This window comes from Doryrhamphus excisus, linkage group LG2, assembly GCF_037039965.1.
Source record: "Doryrhamphus excisus strain RoL-2023G ecotype Guam linkage group LG2, RoL_Dexc_Guam_v1.1, whole genome shotgun sequence".
Taxonomy (NCBI): domain Eukaryota; kingdom Metazoa; phylum Chordata; class Actinopteri; order Syngnathiformes; family Syngnathidae; genus Doryrhamphus; species Doryrhamphus excisus.
Window position 1 is genome coordinate 25,435,703 of NC_136358.1, and position 20,933 is coordinate 25,456,635.

Below are 20,933 nucleotides of genomic sequence, written 5' to 3' on the forward strand. Positions count from 1 at the left end.
GACAAGCTATGCCAAATGTTACTAAATAGTGGTTGCATGTTGTAGACTTACCAATTAATTTAAAAAATGTGTACTTCTATATGACGTGATCAAATGGTACAGAAGTATTCATATCGTTTATGAATATGAATAAAGCAAAACTAAACCTTGAACGATGAAGCGGAAGCCAAAGCTACGAAGAGGCAGGTAGGCGAAGACAGGCTGTTTTTGTGGCTGACATATGACATCACTTCCTGTACTGTCGGTGGCAAGTTGGAAGGCCAGTGCAAGCTCGGTTGATTCAACGTTCTCTTTGATCTGCAGGGGGAAAAAACAGAATAGAGAGAGAAACATAAAACAAAAATGACCTTAATAAAATGTCGAACATGGAATTCCGAGGCAATTATTAATTCTGCTTAAAAGCTTTTTCATTTTGATGTTTTTTAGGTTTCTTTCCCAGGAAGAATTCTGATGGATTCAAGTGTTTTTTGTATTGTTTTGAATCTGAGTGTGTTTCTCCATGAACTAGCGTGTAAGAAGTGTGTGCATCACCATCTTGGGCTTCAGTGTGGTTTTGACCACTAGCCAGCGCTCGGTGCCATCGGAATGCTCCACCTCAAGCACATTATGAGTCAGGTCTTTACGACTCATTGTCTCAAGTCGGTTCTCAGCCTGCAAGAATGTCAGAGAGATGTACATCTAAATATACTCCGTGACTACTTCTTTATTTGCACGTTGCAGTTTTTCAAAACATGGAAATGTCGGAGCTACCTGATTGTAGATGGTGATAGAGCGCAGACGGTGCAGAAACAGCAGCAGGGAAGGGTGCACGTCATGGAACAAATTTCGAGTCTGATGGCTCTCCGAGCGCAGAGGAAGGCAGATCTTGGTGTTCCAGCTGGTAAAAGAAAAAATGCTGAGATTCGTTCTTCAACTGTGCAGTCAGCTATAAGTCAGGGAGGGGAGCAAAAATAGAAAAAGTGCAGCAAAAATAGACAAATCAGAAGTCATTTTGTAAGAATAAAGTCAAAAAGATGAAGAAATAAAGATGCAGTTTTTCTTGAAATATATACATAACTCCTTAACATAAAATATCAAAGTGGTCCTTGCATCCTTTTTCTGTATGTAGCCCAAGGTGGAAAAAGTTTGGACACCTTTGCTAAAATAGACAACAACTGCAGTGAATATTTCATAGATTGCATTCAAATCATGACGAGCTATCACACCTGTGTTGCAATGTGTCATTGATCAGTGGGTCCAAAGGCCTCTCATCATTGGTCCAGTGAGGGAGGATGTATCCCATGGGGCCGCGGGTCTTGTCGAAAAACAAGTGGAAGCCGTTGGAGTGGATCTCTGGGCAGTCTGTGACCTTGAATACTGACTTAAAGCCAATGCCTTTTTGTCCTACAGAGATCAAATAGAAAGTTGGGAAAGTTAGGAGATTTCAAACCTCTGTTAGGGAGTCTGTGGCTTCTTCCCTACTTTTCAAAGTTGTCCAAAATCGTATCGTGTGTCTGTTTTTCTAGATGTGCCCTGCAATTGACGAGCGACCTGTTCCCGATACACCCTAGTGAAGGTTGGATTAGATTTTTCCACAAATGTTTAGAAGTTATATTTCACTTGCCCTGGCTGTCTGGGCTCACCTTTTTCTGAGTGAAACTGCCTCCCTTGTCTGTTGTCATGCATAAGTTGCAGTTATTCCAAATGTATGCTTTGCAGCTGACTGTCCATCGTCTATTCTTCGGTGATGTTTCAACACATTGCGCATCATTTTTACCCCCACTTTCAGAGAAAACATTTGTAAACTGTGGAAACTGTTGTCTTAAGAACAATACTCTGACACGTTGTACTGAACATTTGAACATCTTTACGATACATGAACATAAAAATGTCTTTTGCAAAGTTTTGAGGAAATCCATTGAGATTTAGGGGTGCCACCTCACACATAAACTTTTGTAAAATTTCAGAAAATGGGAAATTTCTAGTCTAATTGCCAAAAAGTTGACATGGAAATGTTGAGTACAATGAACTTCTATACAGCATCATTTTCTATAGGGTTATCAAAGGGGGCCCAGACCAAAGACCTAAAATAATGTGTGCCTAAAACAATAAATGGACAAGTGTATATTAAGATTATGTAGGACTACAGTACTACTCTCAATAAATATGGGGCATCAGTAATACTGTCTACTCTATATTACTCTTGTTGATGTTATGCTTGCTCAGCTATTAGCTAACTGTCATTAGCAAACTGTAGCTAGCTAATGTTAGCTACAGTAGAGGCAATGAGCACTAAATACCTATAAATATGACTACAAATCATTCAAATTACAAAGACAAAACCACAAATTTGCTAGTAATATGTAATAGGAGTATAAATACCATCATTTTCTATAGGGTTATCAAAGGGGGCCCAGACCAAAGACCAAGCTGCGACTGCTAGTCTGAAAGGAACTAGTTGTTGTGTGCCTAAAATAATAAATGGACAAGTGTATATCACATTATGTAGTACTACAGTACTACTCTCAATAAATATGAGGCATCAGTAACACTGTCTACTCTATATTACTCTTGTTGATGTTATGCTTGCTCAGCTATTAGCTAACTGTCATTAGCAAACTTAGCTAGTTAATGTTAGCTACAGTAGAGGCAATGGGCACTAAATACCTATAAATATGACTACAAATCATTCAAATTACAAAGACAAAACCACAAATTTGCTAGTAATATGTAATAGGAGTATAAATACCAACAAAAACATAAATATCACCTTAGAGATGCAGTCTTTGCTGACCTCAAATCTCCATGGCGACCATTGAACTGTTCACTACTTTATTCCACAAAAACAGATGTATAAATAACACCCTTAAATAATCATGTATTGGACAAATATTTCCTATGTGTTGTTTCTACATATATTGGAACACTTTTAGTACCCAGCCATATCGTAATTCATTAATTGTGTTTTTTGATGCACACTAATGTACATATGTGTGGTCTAAATAATCAAAAAAGTGAATATTCTTACCAGCTTGGAAATCCCATACTGAAAACATTTTGTGGTGTCTTTGAATGCAACCCCTCAATGCTCATAATAACACAATTATGATTATGAATGATCCACATTCTTACCGATGTAGCCATACTTGTGTTTCCCCTTGGTGCTACGACCCACATCACAGATGGCTCTGATGTTTGTCTCCTGAAAGCCGATCTCATTGTTGAGAACGGTGATGCAGTCCCTCTCGACCACAAAAGCCAGAGCTGGAACAACTCCAGCATCCGATGGATAACTGTTGTCATCTGCATTCTGAAAAACGGGAGGTTAGAATGGACAGTATTTCAACTATGATATATTGTATGGACAACAGTACTGGAAACGCAATTTTCCAAAGCAGGCTATATGCAGTTTTTATGCAGATAGAAGCTTGGTTAATGACGTGAACAACCAATGAACCAGAAGAAGCGAGAGAAATATGTTATTTTTTACATTAAGTGTGTTAATAGTCCAAACACCTGAATGAGTTCCAGAACAAAATGCGTGTCTTTGCTGTAGAGCTCCGTGGAGAGACGATCCAAGCTCCTGCCAAGCCTTTCCTGGTGGACCTGCATTAGCTTCTGCCCTTCAGCTGTCAGTTCCACACCAATACCAAACTCGTTTTTCCTTTTGTAAAGAGGATAAAAATATACTGATATACCTTTACTTCACTCATAAGGAAAAGAGCACAAACCTTATTTCCTCAATGATGGTTCTTTGGAAATCTACTGCGGTCTCTGATTGACTGATTGCCATCTCCAACTCATTCGGGTCCAGACGTTCTGGCTGATCGTCGCTGTTGCTGGACATCTCTTCATCCGTTAGTGAGGCAGATTCAATCAGCTCTTCTGCATCCGATCCTTCCTCTGACGGCTCTTGTTGTTCTGCAGTGCCCGATGGAAAATTATAATTATCATATTGTTTCCAAGGTACACCTGAAAACAGGATGTCATATGCTTATGCCTGTGGTTCACCTTGTTGAGGGTTCTGGTTGAGATGGGGAGAGGTCCGGGTGCTGTCGGTTGTGTTTATGTCAAGATATCCGTCTTCACTCAAGTTCAGACTCAAAAGACTACTGCTCTCGGAGTCTAAATTAGACTGAAGTCAGAAAGGTAAACGTTACCTTATCACTTTACACTATTATTCTTATTGAACCGTAGCCATTGATATTCTTGTAGAACTGAGATGTTTACCCCGTAAATAATAGATACATTAATTATAAATGATCATTGCATAAACAGCATTCAATTGAAATGATTTACAAAAAACAAGAAATCAAATAAAGCACCGGTTTGCAGTTTCCCTTACCTGTGTTTGCACCAAAGGCCCAGTATATAAGATGTCGTTTTTGCACTGTGAGGGTGTCAGCTTTTTCTGGTAGTCCTTCACCCACTCTGTGATGCCCAGGAGGATGCCCATTCGATGCAAACAGTTTATGTGTCTCGAGTTTAACTGAGCCACAGCGATTAGGACTTGTTTTGACTTGGTTTGACCCAAGACTCTGGAAAAAGGCTCCAAAAACACCTGAAATTTACATGAATACATAAGTGTCATTATAGCAAATGCTCTTCACGTTAGCATGCTTTTTTTAACCGGCAAAGACCTCGCTGGTGTGCATTCTGTGTGCTGGAGGTGTTATTATGACGGGATTTTAAAACACCTTTGATTGTTTTGTCCCATTAATCAACAATTTCAATCTGTTCCAAACAGCCAACCATGTCAAAGTGAACACATTTTATAAAGAATAATTGTAGTTAAAGCAATGCAACATACATATACATATAAGTGAGGAGTAATAACTCAAAGCGTATCGCTCTAACACTGAGAAATACAGTCTGACACTCATCACTGTGCTTTTTTAGGAGGAAGAAAGGAGACAGATACAGAGGTGTCCATTCTATGATCAACTACCCACACACGTAAAAAAGATAACTGAAGGATTCCCTGGCCAAAATCTGCCTCTAGTGTGCCAAATCTAAATGTAAATCTAAATCTATTCATCACAGTGACTGAGTCACCAAAGTGTGGACGTTTTGTGTGGGTACTCGACTCGCTAAGCTGGTTTGCTAGGTGCACTGTTTGGCCGTACGATACGATAACCGAGACATATTTTTAGCAATAATTTCCGTCGAAAAATGAATTTTACAAATAAAAGTGGGGCGTAGGAGAATCCTAGCTGGGTCAATATCCTAATTCCTAATATAATATAATATAGTATCCTAAAGTTATTTCTCTTCTGAGAAGGGAAAAGGAGGCATCTATTTGCAGGAAGGAATTATTCCCTGAATTGTTCATTTAAGACCAAAGATATAAACGAGATCAAGCATCAGTGATTGGGGGAGCCTCTATACAGTATAAACAACCACATTAGTCATTCATTACAAGTGAAAACATTTGTGCATATACCTGAAAATGGCTTTAACAATCCACTTGGATGTTGACGTTGACGAGCACAATGAAAAAAAAAAACTAGGAGGCGTCCTTTATTGTACGTACCTGCTGCAAAAGAGCCTGACAGATTCTGTTTGGGATTCGAGCCAAACAATCCAAAAGGAAATTAGCCACTGTGCTGTAACATGACAGGTCCTCTTCAGCTCGGGACAGATCTAAAAGTGCCAGAACCTTATTTTTTTAGCAACCTAACTTTGCTGCATTTAAACAATTGAAGGTCAAAATCTTGGATTGTTACCTTCTTTAGCCACAGCTGCAGCCAGGGAGCTCTGAACGTGATTGGCTAAGAGGGCTGTGGGAGCATTTGTGATCCCATCGGCCACAACAATGGACACCAGGTGGCCAGCTGTGCCGACGGGGTCAAGGGTCATGGCAGCATTGGCGAAATCCTTATCACCTGTGTCTGTGGTTATCCTGAGCAACAAACATGGTGCCACCTCCAGTGCCGCTACGCCTGTATTAGCTGTGTTGTTAAAATGAAAAAAAAAACGTATTAAACGTAAAAAAAAGTATTGTATCAATTTATCATAACCTGATTTTTTTTAAATATTTGAATTATTTTACATTACTGCCAAGCACCTACCAGCATTTCTCTCAATAAATGCTTTGATGGAGCCATGAAACGGTTTAAAGATGAGGTCCCATTGACTCCATTCACGTAAATCCTCTAACAAAGGACAAGACTGCAAGCTGGCCAAAGCCTGGATCTTTGACATCTCCCCAAGGAGCCCCACGGCCTCATCACCGCTTCCACTGCTGGTGGTACTGAGGTAAAACACAAGCAAATTTGTCAGTAATCAATGTTAGTAAAATACATATAACGATCAAATACATAGGCAATTGTGTAATAATACCATGAGGTTATTTTCATATACATATTTCTTATACATTGACAGTAACAGCCATAAGAGGGCGATGTGGCCCGAGGCTCAAGGCTAACTCTCTTGTGAGCAGCTAAGACAGTAGTATTGGCAGTCAGAGGAGAGTGGGTTTGATTTCAGACTTTTAAAGACAATGTAGAGACCTGACCTTGAAATGCCCTGCTTGACAAATAAAGCAGACTCAAAGAAGACCTGGCTCACTCCTCCTCCAGCCAGGTCTTTCTGGCGTTGGACAAGACTGGCCAGTGTCTGCAGAGTGCCGTAGCCCAAATCCCGACTGTCTTGCACCCCGTAATGGGACCGCAGTGCCAACTCGATGAGGAACATCTATAAATCGGGAAGACAAGATAATCCTTCATATAGAGGAACGGGCAGGAGCTTTGTTCAGCAAGTGTGTCGACTCACTTCGTCTTGACCACTAGAAGCATTTTGACCGCATTGCTTGATGAACTCAAATATGTCTTGTCTGGTGGGTCTGAAACCACTTCCTTCTAGTTGCATGCCACCTCCCAGAATCAAAGCTGAACCAAGCATGTCTTGCAGTAGCTGCACTCAAAAGAAATACAATGAGTGTTTAGGGAGTAAAATAGCCAAGATCATTATTTGACATTGAAATACACACTGTGTGTACTGTACCTGAATGTTCTGAACCAAGAACATCAAGAAGCTGCCTCTCCCCAAGGAATGAAAGTCTTTGACTTTGAAGTGTTTGGTGAACTTCCTCTCAAGGGAGGCGATGTCGGCTAAACGGATGGTCGAGGTCATTGAGGATAGGCATTCTTTTAGGTACTGCTTCACATTGGCTGAAATACGGATACAAAATTACAAAGAATTAGTTACATTGATGTGCAAAAAGAATACAGTGTGTCCCATTATAAACCTTAATTAATTAATTACCTTCACTGGGAAGTTCTGCAGTAGGTATGTCTTCCACTGGGTCTGTTTGCTTTTGTTCGGTTTTGGAAACCTTCTCCTTGGCCACCTGGTCCTGTGGGACAGCCAGCGAGCTACCGCAGATTGCCAGCTGAAAAAGAGCTGTAGCCAGCCTGTCACCTGACACATGTATTAGGAAGTTTTGGATGTGCTGAAAAAACAGAATGAACAGAATATTTTAACTGAATTGTCAGTGTTGTTGTGTTGTGTTTTTGACTACTCTAAAGTTTCATTCCGATATTGTTCCTTGAGAAGATCTACTGTAATAAAAATGGTGTATTAACTTGAGAGAGGTCAGACAAATAAAAGTCAGATTTTGATCCATGTATATCTATGAAGAAAGGTAAATACTTGACAATTTCTCCCACCTACCATTAGCATTGTGGAGCTGAACACCCGTTCTGCATTTGAGAAGACACTCAGTACCACCTCTGCTGCGGTCAAGGAGGCGTATTTTTTTCTGAGGTCCATGTCCCCTGTAAAGGAGGAGCTTATGCCTTGTACTGGAGTCAGGATATTCTTCTTTAGCTTTCGCAGATTCTCCAGGGTCTCCTCTTCCAGCTCTTTCTGAATGGTTACTCTGGCCTTGTCCAATATGGCATGCTGACAACGATTCACTTTTTTTAATGTCTGTAGGAGACACACAGCTAGTGCTGATCATTCACGCATCAATATGATTTATTTGAATGAATTTAAAGAATGACAGCCAAAAACTGCTCATTATAAAAGTGTCTACTGAAAGCTTACCGCTATGGGCAACCCAAGACTTTGGATCCTGATGCCCAGCTCGTAGGGAGAGTCACAGTTATAATGGTCTGCTAGGTGCTTCATAAACTCAGCCAGGTCTATTCTGAGCTCGTTTGACTGTCTTCGAAAATTGCGAAGTTGCTACGAAAAGGAAACACAAACATGGATGAAGTCTCCAAATTTGAGTTCATTTGTCCCGTTGGATCTTAAATCACAGATCTCCAGTGTTGATTGGTATTCTTGCCTGGCCACTGGCTGATAAGATAAAAAAAGAAAAATAAGAAAAATGCAAATATACAAAACTCTATGCTATGTCTAATTTGATCAAATTGTAATCTTACTTTCTGTTATTATGCCTACTACATTGGGTGTAAAACAGCAGTATAAAGTTGACTATAGGGGTGTTATTTCATGTCTAGATGACTCTAATAATGTAAAAAATCATACTGTAATACTGAGGCTGTAATCAGGTTTTTAAGGCAATAAGTAGAAATATTGCATTCATAAATAAGGAACCCTACTGCACAAAAATTGACTTATCATGGTTGGGTCTGGGACCAATGAATATAGAATATAGAAGATACTGTACATGACAAATGAATCTAATGAGCCATCTTCACAAAAACTATGCTAAACAATTAAGATTCTCTTACTGGTTTTTAAATGTCTTAACGGCCTTGCACCTTCTTATTTATCTGATCTGCTTTTACCATATCAACCCCCGCGGACCCTGCGGTCCTACGACACTGGCCTACCAAAACCCAGAACGAAAACCCACGGTGAGGCAGCATTTAGCCACTATGGCCCCCACCTGTGGAACAGCCTGCCGATTAAAGACACACCTTTTTAACCAGGCTTTACTAAACTAATATTTTTAAACTTTTCTTATGTTTTTATCTTTTTTAGTCCTATTTTATGCTTTTAGTCTTTAGCTTTTAACTCCAGTATTTCCTCGGGGGGGTCCTCCACACTGGGGGCTGTGTCGGGTCTGCTGAGGGGGTGCCATCCTTGGGTCCCTTTGACCCGGCCGGCTGGGGGTTCCTCCCTTTAATGTGTCTGTCGGAGTCGGGAGACCCGGGTGCTGGTCCCCTGATGGCACGGCCTGCGGATCCTCCCAGTGTGGACGGCCCCAAAGATGGCGTTTCCGTGAGATTGTGTGTGGGTGTCTGTGTGTCTAGTGTGGACGGTGGGAGGGAGGGGCTTTCTTTTGTTTCTTTGCTTTCCTTTTAATTGTGGTAATTGTTTTAATTCTGTAAAGCACTTTGTGTTGCATGTCTTTGCAGGAAAAGTGCTATACAAATAAAGTTAATTTGATTTGATTTAAACAGGCAAATCTGTTAACTAAATGATTCCCAAACCTGTAAGATGTCTATCGTCTCAATCTGAGGGATATCATCATCCGTGGTGTTACTGTCGATCTTGAACATGCGGTGGATGAGAGGCATTTTACACAGCGGTCCCAGATTCAGCTCCTCGTAGCGCTTTTTGTTCTTCAGACCAGCCAGCGACTGCCCCAGCTCATACAGGGTTGAGATGGGCATGGCCGCTTCAGTAGACTGACAGGGAACAAACGATATTTCAATACATTGGCTGGAATAGAAAATGAAATAGTTCCTTTGGAAAAAACACAGCCTTCTAACCTGTATAAACAATGATATCTCTTTCGTCAAGTAATGAAGGTCATTCAGAGCAGGAATATTGCGAGGATTTATCCATGCTGATTCCGTAGAAGAAATCTGCATTAGGTTGTATGCTCTTGAGACCACCTGAGAAAAGGTATTAGGATGAATTAGTGATGGTTTTGAAATTTCAAAAGATGTGTAATATCTGTTAAAGATGATTCAGATGAAGTGAGATTTAACTGTTGGCTTCAAGTGCAGAGATGTTGATTTTCACAATCGCTACTCTACTATAAAATGTTATTGATACAGTAAACCTCGGATATATCGGATTCAATTGTTCCCACTGGTTTTGTCCGATATAAGCGAAATCTGTTATATGCGTATACTGGAAAATGTCCGTTTTACGCATATATCGGATTTATATCTGGTATATGCGTAAATCGGATTTTATCCGTTATAAAAAGGCACTTCCTTGACTATGTTTCCAATGTACCTGGACGCGCAGGCAACGCTGCAAATGACGTCGTATAGCGGCCTGTCACGATTCGGCGAATCGGAGCGCCACGATGCGGCCATCCGATATATGCGAGGGAAATTTAATGGAAATGCATTGGAACGGGACTGGAGATTTTATCCGAAATAGGCGAAATCCGTTATAAAAAATCTGATATATGCAATGAATTTTTATTGGAAATGCATTACAGAAAAATCGGTTCTTTTTTATCTGTCCGTTGTGAGCGAATTTCCGATATATCCGAGGTTTACTGTACTGTATTTAGCTTTTGGGTGAAATTTCAGCATGAACCTAAATGCACTCTAACCTTTCCAGGTGAACTCATTTTTAATTTTGACTGTCCCTGAACTTTTGTCCAATATGTTATAAGGATAATATAATATAATATAAGGACCAGTATGCCTCTCTGTGACTTTTCCAAGCTCTCTTTATCTCTGTTGCAAGCTGCTGATGACAGACAGTGACAGTGTAATCTATCCTCGCCCGCAAATGTTATGTATTGTCTTGGTCTGCAATGTCTGAAAGCAGGAAGTGGCTTGGTCGACGATGTATAGATGTATGCGCACATATCTGTTTTGAATTCTGCCAATCAGTTCCTCAGCACTGAAATATTGAACAGCTTGACTTGCATCCATAGGTTAAGAGCATTGCACCCAAACGCTAAATACCCCTAACATTTTGTGAGTAACATGACAAAACAAAGTGGCACAGCGTTTAACATTCCAACAGTTTTTGGTCTTCACCTTGTCTTCGGTGACCAGCTCTCCCTCTCCTGCGAGCTCTCGTATCACACCTTCCATCAGATTGTTGATCATGTCTGGGTCCAGATCTCTTCTCCTACCTTGGAATTCTCCATCATTTTGCATAGCGTATAGGGCTCGCATATTATCTCCATGGACCTCTCTTAATTGAGTATTATAAAATTCCCTAAACCAAGTAGCACTGTTGCTTTTTGTCTTTGTGTTGGAGTCTGACGATGTACTGCCTGCAGCAGCCTGTTGTTGTACTGAAGAGGAAGGAACGTGACAAATGTTATAATATTCCGAATCTGTGTTTCTGAATACCATAATAATTGTGTACCTGACTGTGGACTTGGCAGGCCCTTGCGCCCACTTGGTTGTAAACTATCATACATGGATAGGTACAACCCAAATGGAAGCTTTTCACCAAAGTGCTTCAAATAGTAAACTTCCAGTTGGTCCATGGATGGATCAGTCAACCGGAATATTCTGGTTACCTGCAACACATCAAAAACCTTTAGGGACAAGTTTGGAAAAGTACAGTTTGAAAATGTGTCACATCTGGTACTTAGTACACCAATGGTTGTACTTCCCATGACAAAATGTTCTCATTGATTTTATATCTTTGATTGATTTTTCTATCTTCTCGCTCTCTTTTGTAGTGAGTGTGCTATTTCAAACTATTTTCCAATATACACATTTCCTCCACTTCAGTGTTTATAAATAAAATAAAATTAAAAAAAAAATCACACAGCTCTTGCATTAGAGCAGGGGTCACCAACCTTTTTGAGGCCGAGGGCTACTTTGTGAGCACGGATATGACAAAACTGCACGGATCACTTTTTAGTAATCAGAACAAAAAGGAATAGTAGTAGTAGTAAGACTATGTGAAGCGACTGCTCACATATCAATGTTAATTATTTTCCACAATAATGGTAACAAAAATATATTTTTTAACAAGAAACATTTATTTTGAAAGTCAAAGGGAACACCTTTCTGTGATTTTTTTTCACCTGCCTAGTGAAAAAAGTCCTTTGTTTGTCCAAAGCTGCCTTTAACAAACGGGCCTTTTTCGTCCTTAAAGCTTTCATGACAAGTTTTGAAGTGTCTCTCCACATTGTGCTGCTTTGGTATTGCAACAGTCGTCCCGCAAATAAGACACATACATTTTTCTTCAAAATATGTAAAGAAAAATTCTTCCTCATTCAATTACTGTGGAAAACGTAAGTCCTTTTTTGCTTTTCTGCCATGTTTTTGGGGGCTAAACTGCACGAGTAAGCTAACTATATCAGAAAAGTGGTGAGCGGACGCGTGCACACACATGAACTTTGACTTGAGGTAAGAGTTTGTTATAAAATATTTTTGTTTTAATGTTTGATGTAAAAAAAATACATTAATGTAAGCAATTCTGATTCAAAATTTAAGCACAAAATTCATTCATTTTCTACCGCTTTTTTCCTCACGAGAGTCGCGGGGGTGCTGGAGCCTATCCCAGCAGTCTTCGGGCGAGAGGCGAGGTACACCCTGTACTGGTTGCGAGCCGATCACAGGTCACATATAGACAAACAACCATTCACACTCACATTCATACCTATGGATAATTTGGAGTGGCCAATTAACCTAGCATGTTTTTGGAATGTGGGAGGAAACCGGAGTACCCGGAGAAAACCCACGCATGCACGGGGAGAACATGCAAACTCCACACAGAGATGGCCTAGGGTGGGATTGAACCCTAGTCTCGTAGCTGTGAGGTCTGCGCGCTAACCACTCGACCGCCGTTAAGCACAAAATAACAATGATAATTTGTGACCAGTGCTATTTTTAGAAGATGCCTTGCGGGCGCCTTAAGTGGTCCACGCGGGCACAGCGTTGGTGACCCCTGCGTTAGAGCCAACAACTGCCATAGACAGCGCTCTGGTTTTGATGTTGTTTTCACCTCTAAATGTAGTCTACTCAGGCAAAAGCTGAAAAGTGAAGACATTCAGTGCTATTTATTGATTGAATAAAAATGAAAATGTGTGTATTCAAACAAAAGTCGTTATCTTCTAAGTTGTGCATATGATCCAGATGTTAATACCTGTCAATTAAAAATTAAAATGCTGCTCTCTGGTCTCATATGGACGTCAAACACAAATGTTTACAGCCAAAATCAAGGAATTCACTACACCGTTCCAATACCTCTGTAAGTGATTGTCTGTGTATTTACTGACCTCCTCAATCCTCTGGTACAGGACCTGATGGTCCAATCCAGAGCAGGTAGGGTTAACTAAAGGGGGTTCGCCTAAGGGACTTGGAATGTGGTGATTGTGGGATTCCACAGAAGGGCTGCTGTCCGATGTTGCTCCTTGTGGATCTCGAGGTTTGTGGATTTTGTGAAACACCATCTCCCCTTCTAGTACCAGATCTGTGAAAGTTTCGACCAGGGAAGAAATAGAACTGAAGCCCAGAGATGCTAATTTCAGATTTTGTTTGTATTTCTGACTGTAGGTAACAGCCAGATTCTTCAAGGGAATCCCCTGTGGAAGTTCTGTCATCATGGTTGTAATATTTTCCTTCATCTTCTTTTGTTTCCTTGTTTCCTTTTTTGTTTTTGAGGTTTGCCCAACACCAGCACCAGCACCAGTTTCAACTTTACCTTCATTGCCCTTGTGGTCCTTGTGAAACACTAGGTTTCCCTCCATAACCAGATCCTTATCCAAAGAACATATAAGCTCATCGTTGGACCGAAAGCCCAGGTTCGCCATAGGCAGGTTGCGATGGTAAGTACTGCTGTAGTATTGAGGGAGTTTATTCACAGGGATCCCTTCTGGGTGTTGCTTCACCATGGCCACGATATCTTCAAGTACATTTTCCATCTTGGTTGCTGCCAGGAAAAAAAAAAAAAAAACATATTGGAATTCATTTTAGACACAGCAAGTTTAAAACAAGAATTCAAAGACAAACAATAAAATTGATGCCTAATAGGAGTCGGAGGTTGTGGGTGATATCAGCACACCTCAGCATGCCTTATTGTTTTTTTTGGTTGTGCTTTATTGATGTCACATTATTTTAATGTTGATTTAACATTTTATAAAAGTGGTTAACTGTCAGCCTGTGGTATATTTGAACTAAATTCAAAACCGCCCACATAAGAACATTACTGGAAGGATTTTACACTTTATAAAAATTGTATGCTGGTATGTAACCTTATTTAGATTTTAGTTATTTCAAGAGGGGGTGCCACAAAATCCTGTGTCAAAAGATCTTGTGAGATTTCTAGTTCAGTCTGAGACAATAAGAAATTAATCAGTCAATCACAATTTTGTCATGTTTGTCAATATTGCCATGTGCATGTGTGTTTTCCTCTTCTCCCACCTCCAAACAGACGTGAAAAGAGTTCATTTTGTGCTTCAGCACCATAGCACAGAACAATGGCATGAACGGAGTGAGCCATTTTGTCTTGTGAGTCTTTGTTTCGGTGGGGGGGGGCGGCAGCAGATCGACAGAAGAGTGTAGTGTATCATAAATTAAATTACAGTAAACCTCGGATATATCGGATTCAATTGTTCCCACTGGTTTTGTCCGTTATAAGCGAAATCCGTTATATGCGTATACGCATATATCGGATTTATATCCGGTATATGCGTAAATTGGATTTTATCCCTTATAAAAAGGCACTTCCTTGACTATGTTTCCAATGTACCTGGACGCGCAGGCAATGCTGCAAACGCTGCAAATGACATCGTATAGCGGCCTGTCACGATTCGGCGAATCGGAGCGCCACGATGCGGCCATCCGATATATACGAGGGAAATTTAATGGAAATGCATTGGAACGGGACTGGAGATTTTATCCGAAATAGGTGAAATCTGTTATAAAAAATCCGATATATGCAATGAATTTTTATTGGAAATGCATTACAGAAAAATCGGTTCTTTTTTATCTGTCCGTTGTGAGCGAATTTCCGATATATCCGAGGTTTACTGTAGTAAATTGCAACACCTTGCCACTGGTTGGTGACCAGTCCAGGGTGTACCTCACAACTGATTTGTTCAACCTTTGGGCTCCACTGTACTATAAATGTCTTCCTAGGAAGGAATTAGAACAATAGTGGTCAAATAAAGCTACAGTGTGAGCAAACGACATTCATGAATGTGCTTAATATAATCTTGGGTATAACTGCACATTCAGCATGCAGTCAGTCCATATATATATATATATAAAAAAAAACTACAACGTAGACTGAACCAAGGTGTGTACTGAATACATCACACCCATTTCCAGGCCACCGACCCGTGACCTCTGCCCCACCAAACACGAGTCACATCAGCGTATACAATATACAATATACTGTATATATAAATGCAAGTACTAAGACGGTCTTACCTTCTTGTCCAGAGAGGCTTGGACTACTGAATAAGAGCCAGGCAGCCTTCCTCTTTAATAGTCTATTGTCTAAACCCCACCCCCTTTTTCTGCTCTGTTTTCTTCTCAGCATCCAGAGAGAAATGAAACTGAAAGTAACAGACAGTGTTCTTGTTGCCACCGGCCTCATACCTTCATTATCCAGTAAATGAAACTGCTGTCATGGACTCAAATAACACAACATAACACTGTAAATGTGTGTGATTTCTAATCTATACAATCTATACACACATATATATCTTATAGAGTTATCACTGTGTGTATGAATAATACATTAGGATATAAACTACTTATAATTCTATTATGACTACAACATATACATAAATCATGTGATAAATGATATAACAATTTCTAGATTTCTATACTCTGTTTTAGGATAGTTCTCAGAACTATTCCTCCACAGTTGGCCCCCGGTATATATTAATACTAACCCCGGATTATATATAAAAAAAAAACTACAGTAAATTACGAGAAAGAGGGAAGAGCTCAAGTGCTCTTACTTAAGTTAGAGAACCTGACATGACTGAGTTTCTTTTTGTTTGCTGAATCACTGATGACTAATCATGTGAGATGAAAACAGAACTTACTCACATAAAGTGAAATGAAACCAAAATAATAACCTGCTAGAGGGCAGGTATTAAGTATTTAACAGATCACGTGTTTCCCAAGAATTCAGATAATTTCAAAAATTATAATTGTCCATAGGTATGAATGTGAGTGTGAATGGTTGTCTATATGTGCCCTGTGATTGGCTGGCCACCAGTCCAGGGTGTGCCCCGCCTCTCGCCCGAAGACAGCTGGAATAGCCAGCTACAAAATTCAAAAGGTTGTATATTGAAAATGGTAAATGTGAAAAATCATCAGTATGACTCAAAAGTTTGTGATAGCAGTAAATCACGCATCTAATGTTCATATTATCACGTCACCAGGATGGGAAAAATCTTTCTTTCTTTCTGTAGCATTATTGGAGTTATGAGTTGTGTTGTTTTATTTTAACAAATGAACACATTAAGTGTATTTATGGGCTTTTCAATAAACGTGTTGCGTTTCTGAATGCCTCACATCAACGTTATTATTATCGACAGTTGAAAGTTTAGACGCAGCATCCTCAGCTTCCGGTGCTGAAAGGAGAGCCAATGGGAACGCTCCGTTTTGCTAGCTGAACAGCTTTGCGTGCTGTCGTTAGTGACCTACAGTGTTATTACGGTTTGGCTTGATGGCGCCATGATTCACGAATAAAATGTCTCAGATGATATTGCTGATATGTTCTTTTACCAGCAACAGGGGGCTTATCATTGTCAAAATGACGTTTTCTAATGCGCATAACTCAAAACTGAAAACTTTCTAATTTAAGGGTCTGCAGCCGACTAGGCCAGTAGCCTACCCGGTCGACGAAGGCCAAGACGTTCGGAGGCTCCTTCTCCAGCCGCGAACCAGCCTTGGGGATTCAGATGGTCTAGCCTTCCTCACTCTTCCTGGTTGTGTCACGTGGTATCATGTTTACAACGACGTCATGACAAATTCATATCAGACAGGAGAGCAAGAAACAAAGTAGCATTAACATAAACAAAGTGAAGGTGAACAAACAAAACTGACATTGTAGAAGCACAGTTGAGTTTTTAGATGTAGGTTTTACAGGAGTGGTTCTACATCATTTAGTAACAGCTCCAAAATAATCCTGATATATTTAACAGTAATATCAGTAGCTCCTTTGTTTATTTTTGGCTACTTCATTCATTTGTACAACACTTTCATGAGCAACAACAAATTTTAATATGTGTATTATTTGATGACCTGGATCAACATCAAATTTAATTCTGCCTTACAAATGATGTAATATCAATGCTTACAATTAACAAAGAAATGAACAGGTATTAATTAATCAATACTCGCTTGATTCGCTTCGCTTTGCACCGTAATGGTGACTTTTTACGGGCCACGAAGACTAGTTTGAATGCAGACTCATCAATGGAGAAGAACATATTTGTCGCCTTTCTAATTTGGACAGTCCTTGGCGCAGCACGATGACGTCACGTAGCCTACAAATGCGCACTTTAGCCTGCAGAGCCCGGATGTAGACACAGCCTCAGTGGGTTTTTAGACTGACTGGTACTGGTTAACTTAACTCATGCTATTCCGATAATAGTGGTGCATTCGCGGACACAAAAACCGTAGAAAATATGAATATTTTACGTTGAACGACATGGCATTTATTTTGTGCACATATATATTTTGTGTAATGCAACAATTTTTAAAATATTTTTTTACTTGTTCTAGGTTTAAGGTGAGACGCAATAAATATTAGTACTGGCCGAGGAGGGGCAAATAACAAATATGTACTGTAAATGCAATGCTATACAATGCACATTTAGTATGAAATTAGCAACAAATTCTTATTTTTGTGTGTTTAATTTTATGTTGTGCTTTGTTTGTTTGGTTTGCTTTCATGCAAATTGATTTAATTAGTATTTGATTGATTGTATGTGTGTTACATTTGGCACCTTGCCCACAATAAGTTTTGCTTTTATCCCCAAGCAAATTTGTAATCAACATCTTTCGTGTTGTCTTTGTAAACAGCATCAAAATGCTCTGCTTCTGCTGCTGTTAGTTGGTTTTTCCAGTCTCCAGCTATTCCTGAAAGATAATATAAACAACAAGTTACACCCCATAATAAAACAGTTTAAAGAACCATCAGTATTTGAATGAGTGCTAACATGCACCAGTTTTTGTTGGAAAGGGAAAAAGGGAAAAGACAGAAGTTCATACTAATAATACACTTTTTCACGTAGATCATATAGCTGAGATGCATTTCTTTCTTTCTTTTTTACATAACTTAGCATATCTCCATGTGTTGCTTCACAAAATATCAACGTAGCCCTTGCATCCTTTCATTTTTCAGTGCCTGGCTCTTGGTGGAAATAGTTTGGACAGCCCTGATCTCGGTGCACTACTTCTATGTTGTCCTAGGACTGTACACCAACTAACATGGCACAAACGCACCTTTCCTGAGAAATTCAGACTTTGTGTCGTCCATGATTTCCTTGGGAACTGCGGAGTAGTTGGACATGCTGTTCTTCTTCATGTTCTCAAACCGGCACCGCTCTGCTATCTTCTCGATCACGTCATTGTCCAAAGATTTCTCCAAGAACACAGCAATTCTAGCCACAGAGTCAATCAGATCCTTCAATGAGAGAAACATCATCTTAGCTTTCTGCAGTGGTTATTATATCACGTCGTTTTCAATTTGTTTTTGTCCTCACGTTTGTCATCTCTTCGTAGGAGATGTAAAATATCCGCTCTCTATCATTCAGCCAGCCCTTAATGTGGTCAAACCAGGAGCCAAACATAACTGGAAAATAGACATATCAGTCCCTGTTATGAAAAAGTGCCTTAAGTCACTATCATACAGGGAACATTGTAAAAGAATAACCTTTTCCTTCAAGGAACTTGTTAAGAAAGTTGCTCTGTGGCTCAGGGTCAGGCAGGAAGGAGGCCATCCGATGGTAATGGAAGGTTGAAGTAAATACATCTTTGGGGTTCCTCATGACATAGATGACCTGCAGGAAATATCCGCCTATTGATCAATAGTGCACTAAATATTTACATTGATTTAAAGCATTTGTACACTCCTTGTAGTTTTCAATTATTATTATTATTATGTACAGATGTTTCTGGGCTGCATGGCGGACGAGTGGTTAGCGCGCAGACCTCACAGCTAGGAGACCAGGGTTCAATTTCACCCTCGGCCATCTCTGTGTGGAGTTTGCATGTTCTCTCCATGCATGAGTGGGTTTTCTCCGGGTACTCCGGTTTCCTCCCACATTCCAAAAACATGCTAGGTTAATTGGCCACTCCAAATTGTCCATAGGTATGAATGTGAGTGTGAATGGTTGTTTGTCTGTATGTGCCCTGTGATTGGCTGGCCACCAGTCCAGGGTGTACCCGCCTCTCGCCCGAAGACAGCTGGGATAGGCTCCAGCACCCCCACGACCATCGTGAGGATAAGCGGTAGAAAATGAATGAATGAATGACAGATGTTTCTCACTCCATCACTCGTCATTCTTAGTTATTATTAATAAATGATTGTTCATCGTTGGTTGACTCCGCCCTATTATTAGTAAAAAAATATTTTATATATTTAAGTGAATGTTTGGAAATCCTAAATTCAGCATTTTTAAGCACAAAATATTGTGAATGAACTAAAATACAAATACTGTTGAAAGCAATACAAGACGGAGGTAAGTTGTAGTCTCCACTGGCCACTAGGTGTCACTAGTAAAACACCAGACTTTTTTAGACGTCACTTGCTCCTCCACTGCCAGATTGAACATTGTAATAAGTAATAAAAGCAATAAATCCCCATGCAGGCATGACCAGGTACACTATGCCTCACTTATAAATGAAGTTTTACCTTTGGCCGAACTTGAAAGAACGATGGTGGCATCATATGATGCAGGAAATGTGTTGTAAACATGCGTGGAGAGGGCCTGGCGTCAAGATCGAGACTGCAACTACGAGCCTCTTCCAGCCAGGGAACACGGTCCCAGTTATGGAGGGTCTCCACCGAAGCAGGATCTCCTCCACTCACGATGAGGGGAACGATCTCCTGCATCCATGTCGTACCTAAATAGTGAAATTATTGTTTATTCTAAAAAAACAAATCTACACGTATCAGTAGTGAGTACATTGTGTTACTAATGGACTAACTGCCGACCACACAAACATCTGAAACTCGGGCTGAAACTAGGTATATAGGTAAAAAAAAACGTTTGGGAGCTTAAAGTACTTTCGGGGTACATAATTTATTATGATATTTTGACGAATTTGTACCCTAACTACTAGCATACAACTAGCAACTAACTAATTACATTTACCCATTTATACCCAGCACGCATGCGCATATATCAAGTATATACAGATGACACAAGTTTTGAAATACTGTTTTGGACATGTTGTTGGTTATGAATACGAAGGTAAGAACTGTTACCTGATTTGGGGTAAGTCACAATGAGAATATCATCTGGTCGGAATGTGAAAGCTTCGTAGCGCCTGAGACTCTGTGGAGGGTGAATGAGGGTGGGCAACAAGACCCCCTTGTAGACTGTGTACAGGTCGTCTTCCGTCATTGCAGTAAGTACGTAGTACAAATAAAGTTGTACGAATAATTCCTTACCAAAAAAACAAAAAAAACAAATCCAGCAGTTGTCGCTTTAGCCAACTGAGATTTTCAACACTTCTGTTGTCTTCCGTTGACGTCAGACGACACCTACGGTATGTCGGTATTGGATCGATTCTCGTGGCATGACATCGATATTTTTATCTATCGTTTGTTCTTTGCCAAATGTCTGCTTTAACTGCGCAGCGTGTGTTAAACATTGTCAGAGTACACCAACGTGTTTTGTACCAGGAAGTGACGCTTTAATGGCGCTCAAAAGTGTTATGGAATTATTAATAAACGGTATAAAAGTAGTGTCAAATATTGTGCGGGTTTTTACACAAACCCTAGGCTCTCTATTGCTGCTGGTTTTGCCGTGATAGTTTTATTTTTTCCATCTATTTGCTAGGCTGCTTATCTTCACTAGGGTTGCAGGAGCCTATCCCAGCTGTCTTCGGGCGAGAGGCGGG

General features: G+C 40.1%; 2 protein-coding genes across 2 annotated transcripts in view; both read right to left on the bottom strand.

The window, feature by feature from the left end:
• Positions 1–15,411, bottom strand: part of LOC131109930 (uncharacterized) — a 29,131-nt gene extending 13,720 nt beyond the window's left edge. The window contains exons 1-24 of the mRNA XM_078788910.1: positions 15,270–15,411; positions 13,115–13,767; positions 11,245–11,401; positions 10,908–11,170; positions 9,669–9,794; positions 9,387–9,584; positions 8,029–8,169; positions 7,654–7,911; positions 7,246–7,432; positions 6,985–7,151; positions 6,754–6,894; positions 6,497–6,675; positions 6,051–6,232; positions 5,706–5,930; positions 5,513–5,622; positions 4,325–4,540; positions 3,991–4,114; positions 3,711–3,900; positions 3,496–3,643; positions 3,112–3,289; positions 1,206–1,383; positions 751–877; positions 532–651; positions 147–297 (exon numbers count right to left, since the gene is read on the bottom strand). Of these exons, the coding sequence (XP_078645036.1) occupies positions 147–297; positions 532–651; positions 751–877; positions 1,206–1,383; positions 3,112–3,289; positions 3,496–3,643; positions 3,711–3,900; positions 3,991–4,114; positions 4,325–4,540; positions 5,513–5,622; positions 5,706–5,930; positions 6,051–6,232; positions 6,497–6,675; positions 6,754–6,894; positions 6,985–7,151; positions 7,246–7,432; positions 7,654–7,911; positions 8,029–8,169; positions 9,387–9,584; positions 9,669–9,794; positions 10,908–11,170; positions 11,245–11,401; positions 13,115–13,767; positions 15,270–15,381 (4,531 nt within the window). The 5' untranslated portion in view covers positions 15,382–15,411. The remainder of the gene's footprint in view (positions 1–146; positions 298–531; positions 652–750; positions 878–1,205; positions 1,384–3,111; positions 3,290–3,495; positions 3,644–3,710; positions 3,901–3,990; positions 4,115–4,324; positions 4,541–5,512; positions 5,623–5,705; positions 5,931–6,050; positions 6,233–6,496; positions 6,676–6,753; positions 6,895–6,984; positions 7,152–7,245; positions 7,433–7,653; positions 7,912–8,028; positions 8,170–9,386; positions 9,585–9,668; positions 9,795–10,907; positions 11,171–11,244; positions 11,402–13,114; positions 13,768–15,269) is intronic.
• Positions 15,412–17,495: 2,084 nt separating this feature from the next.
• LOC131109936 (sulfotransferase 2B1-like) lies at positions 17,496–20,487 on the bottom strand. Its single transcript, XM_058062506.2, has 6 exons — positions 20,296–20,487; positions 19,720–19,931; positions 18,739–18,865; positions 18,569–18,657; positions 18,309–18,489; positions 17,496–17,942 (listed from the first exon to the last, which is right to left on the bottom strand). The coding sequence occupies exons 1-6, from the start codon at positions 20,432–20,434 to the stop codon at positions 17,833–17,835; spliced, it is 858 nt and encodes a 285-aa protein (XP_057918489.2). The 5' UTR covers positions 20,435–20,487; the 3' UTR covers positions 17,496–17,832.
• Positions 20,488–20,933: the final 446 nt, after the last annotated feature.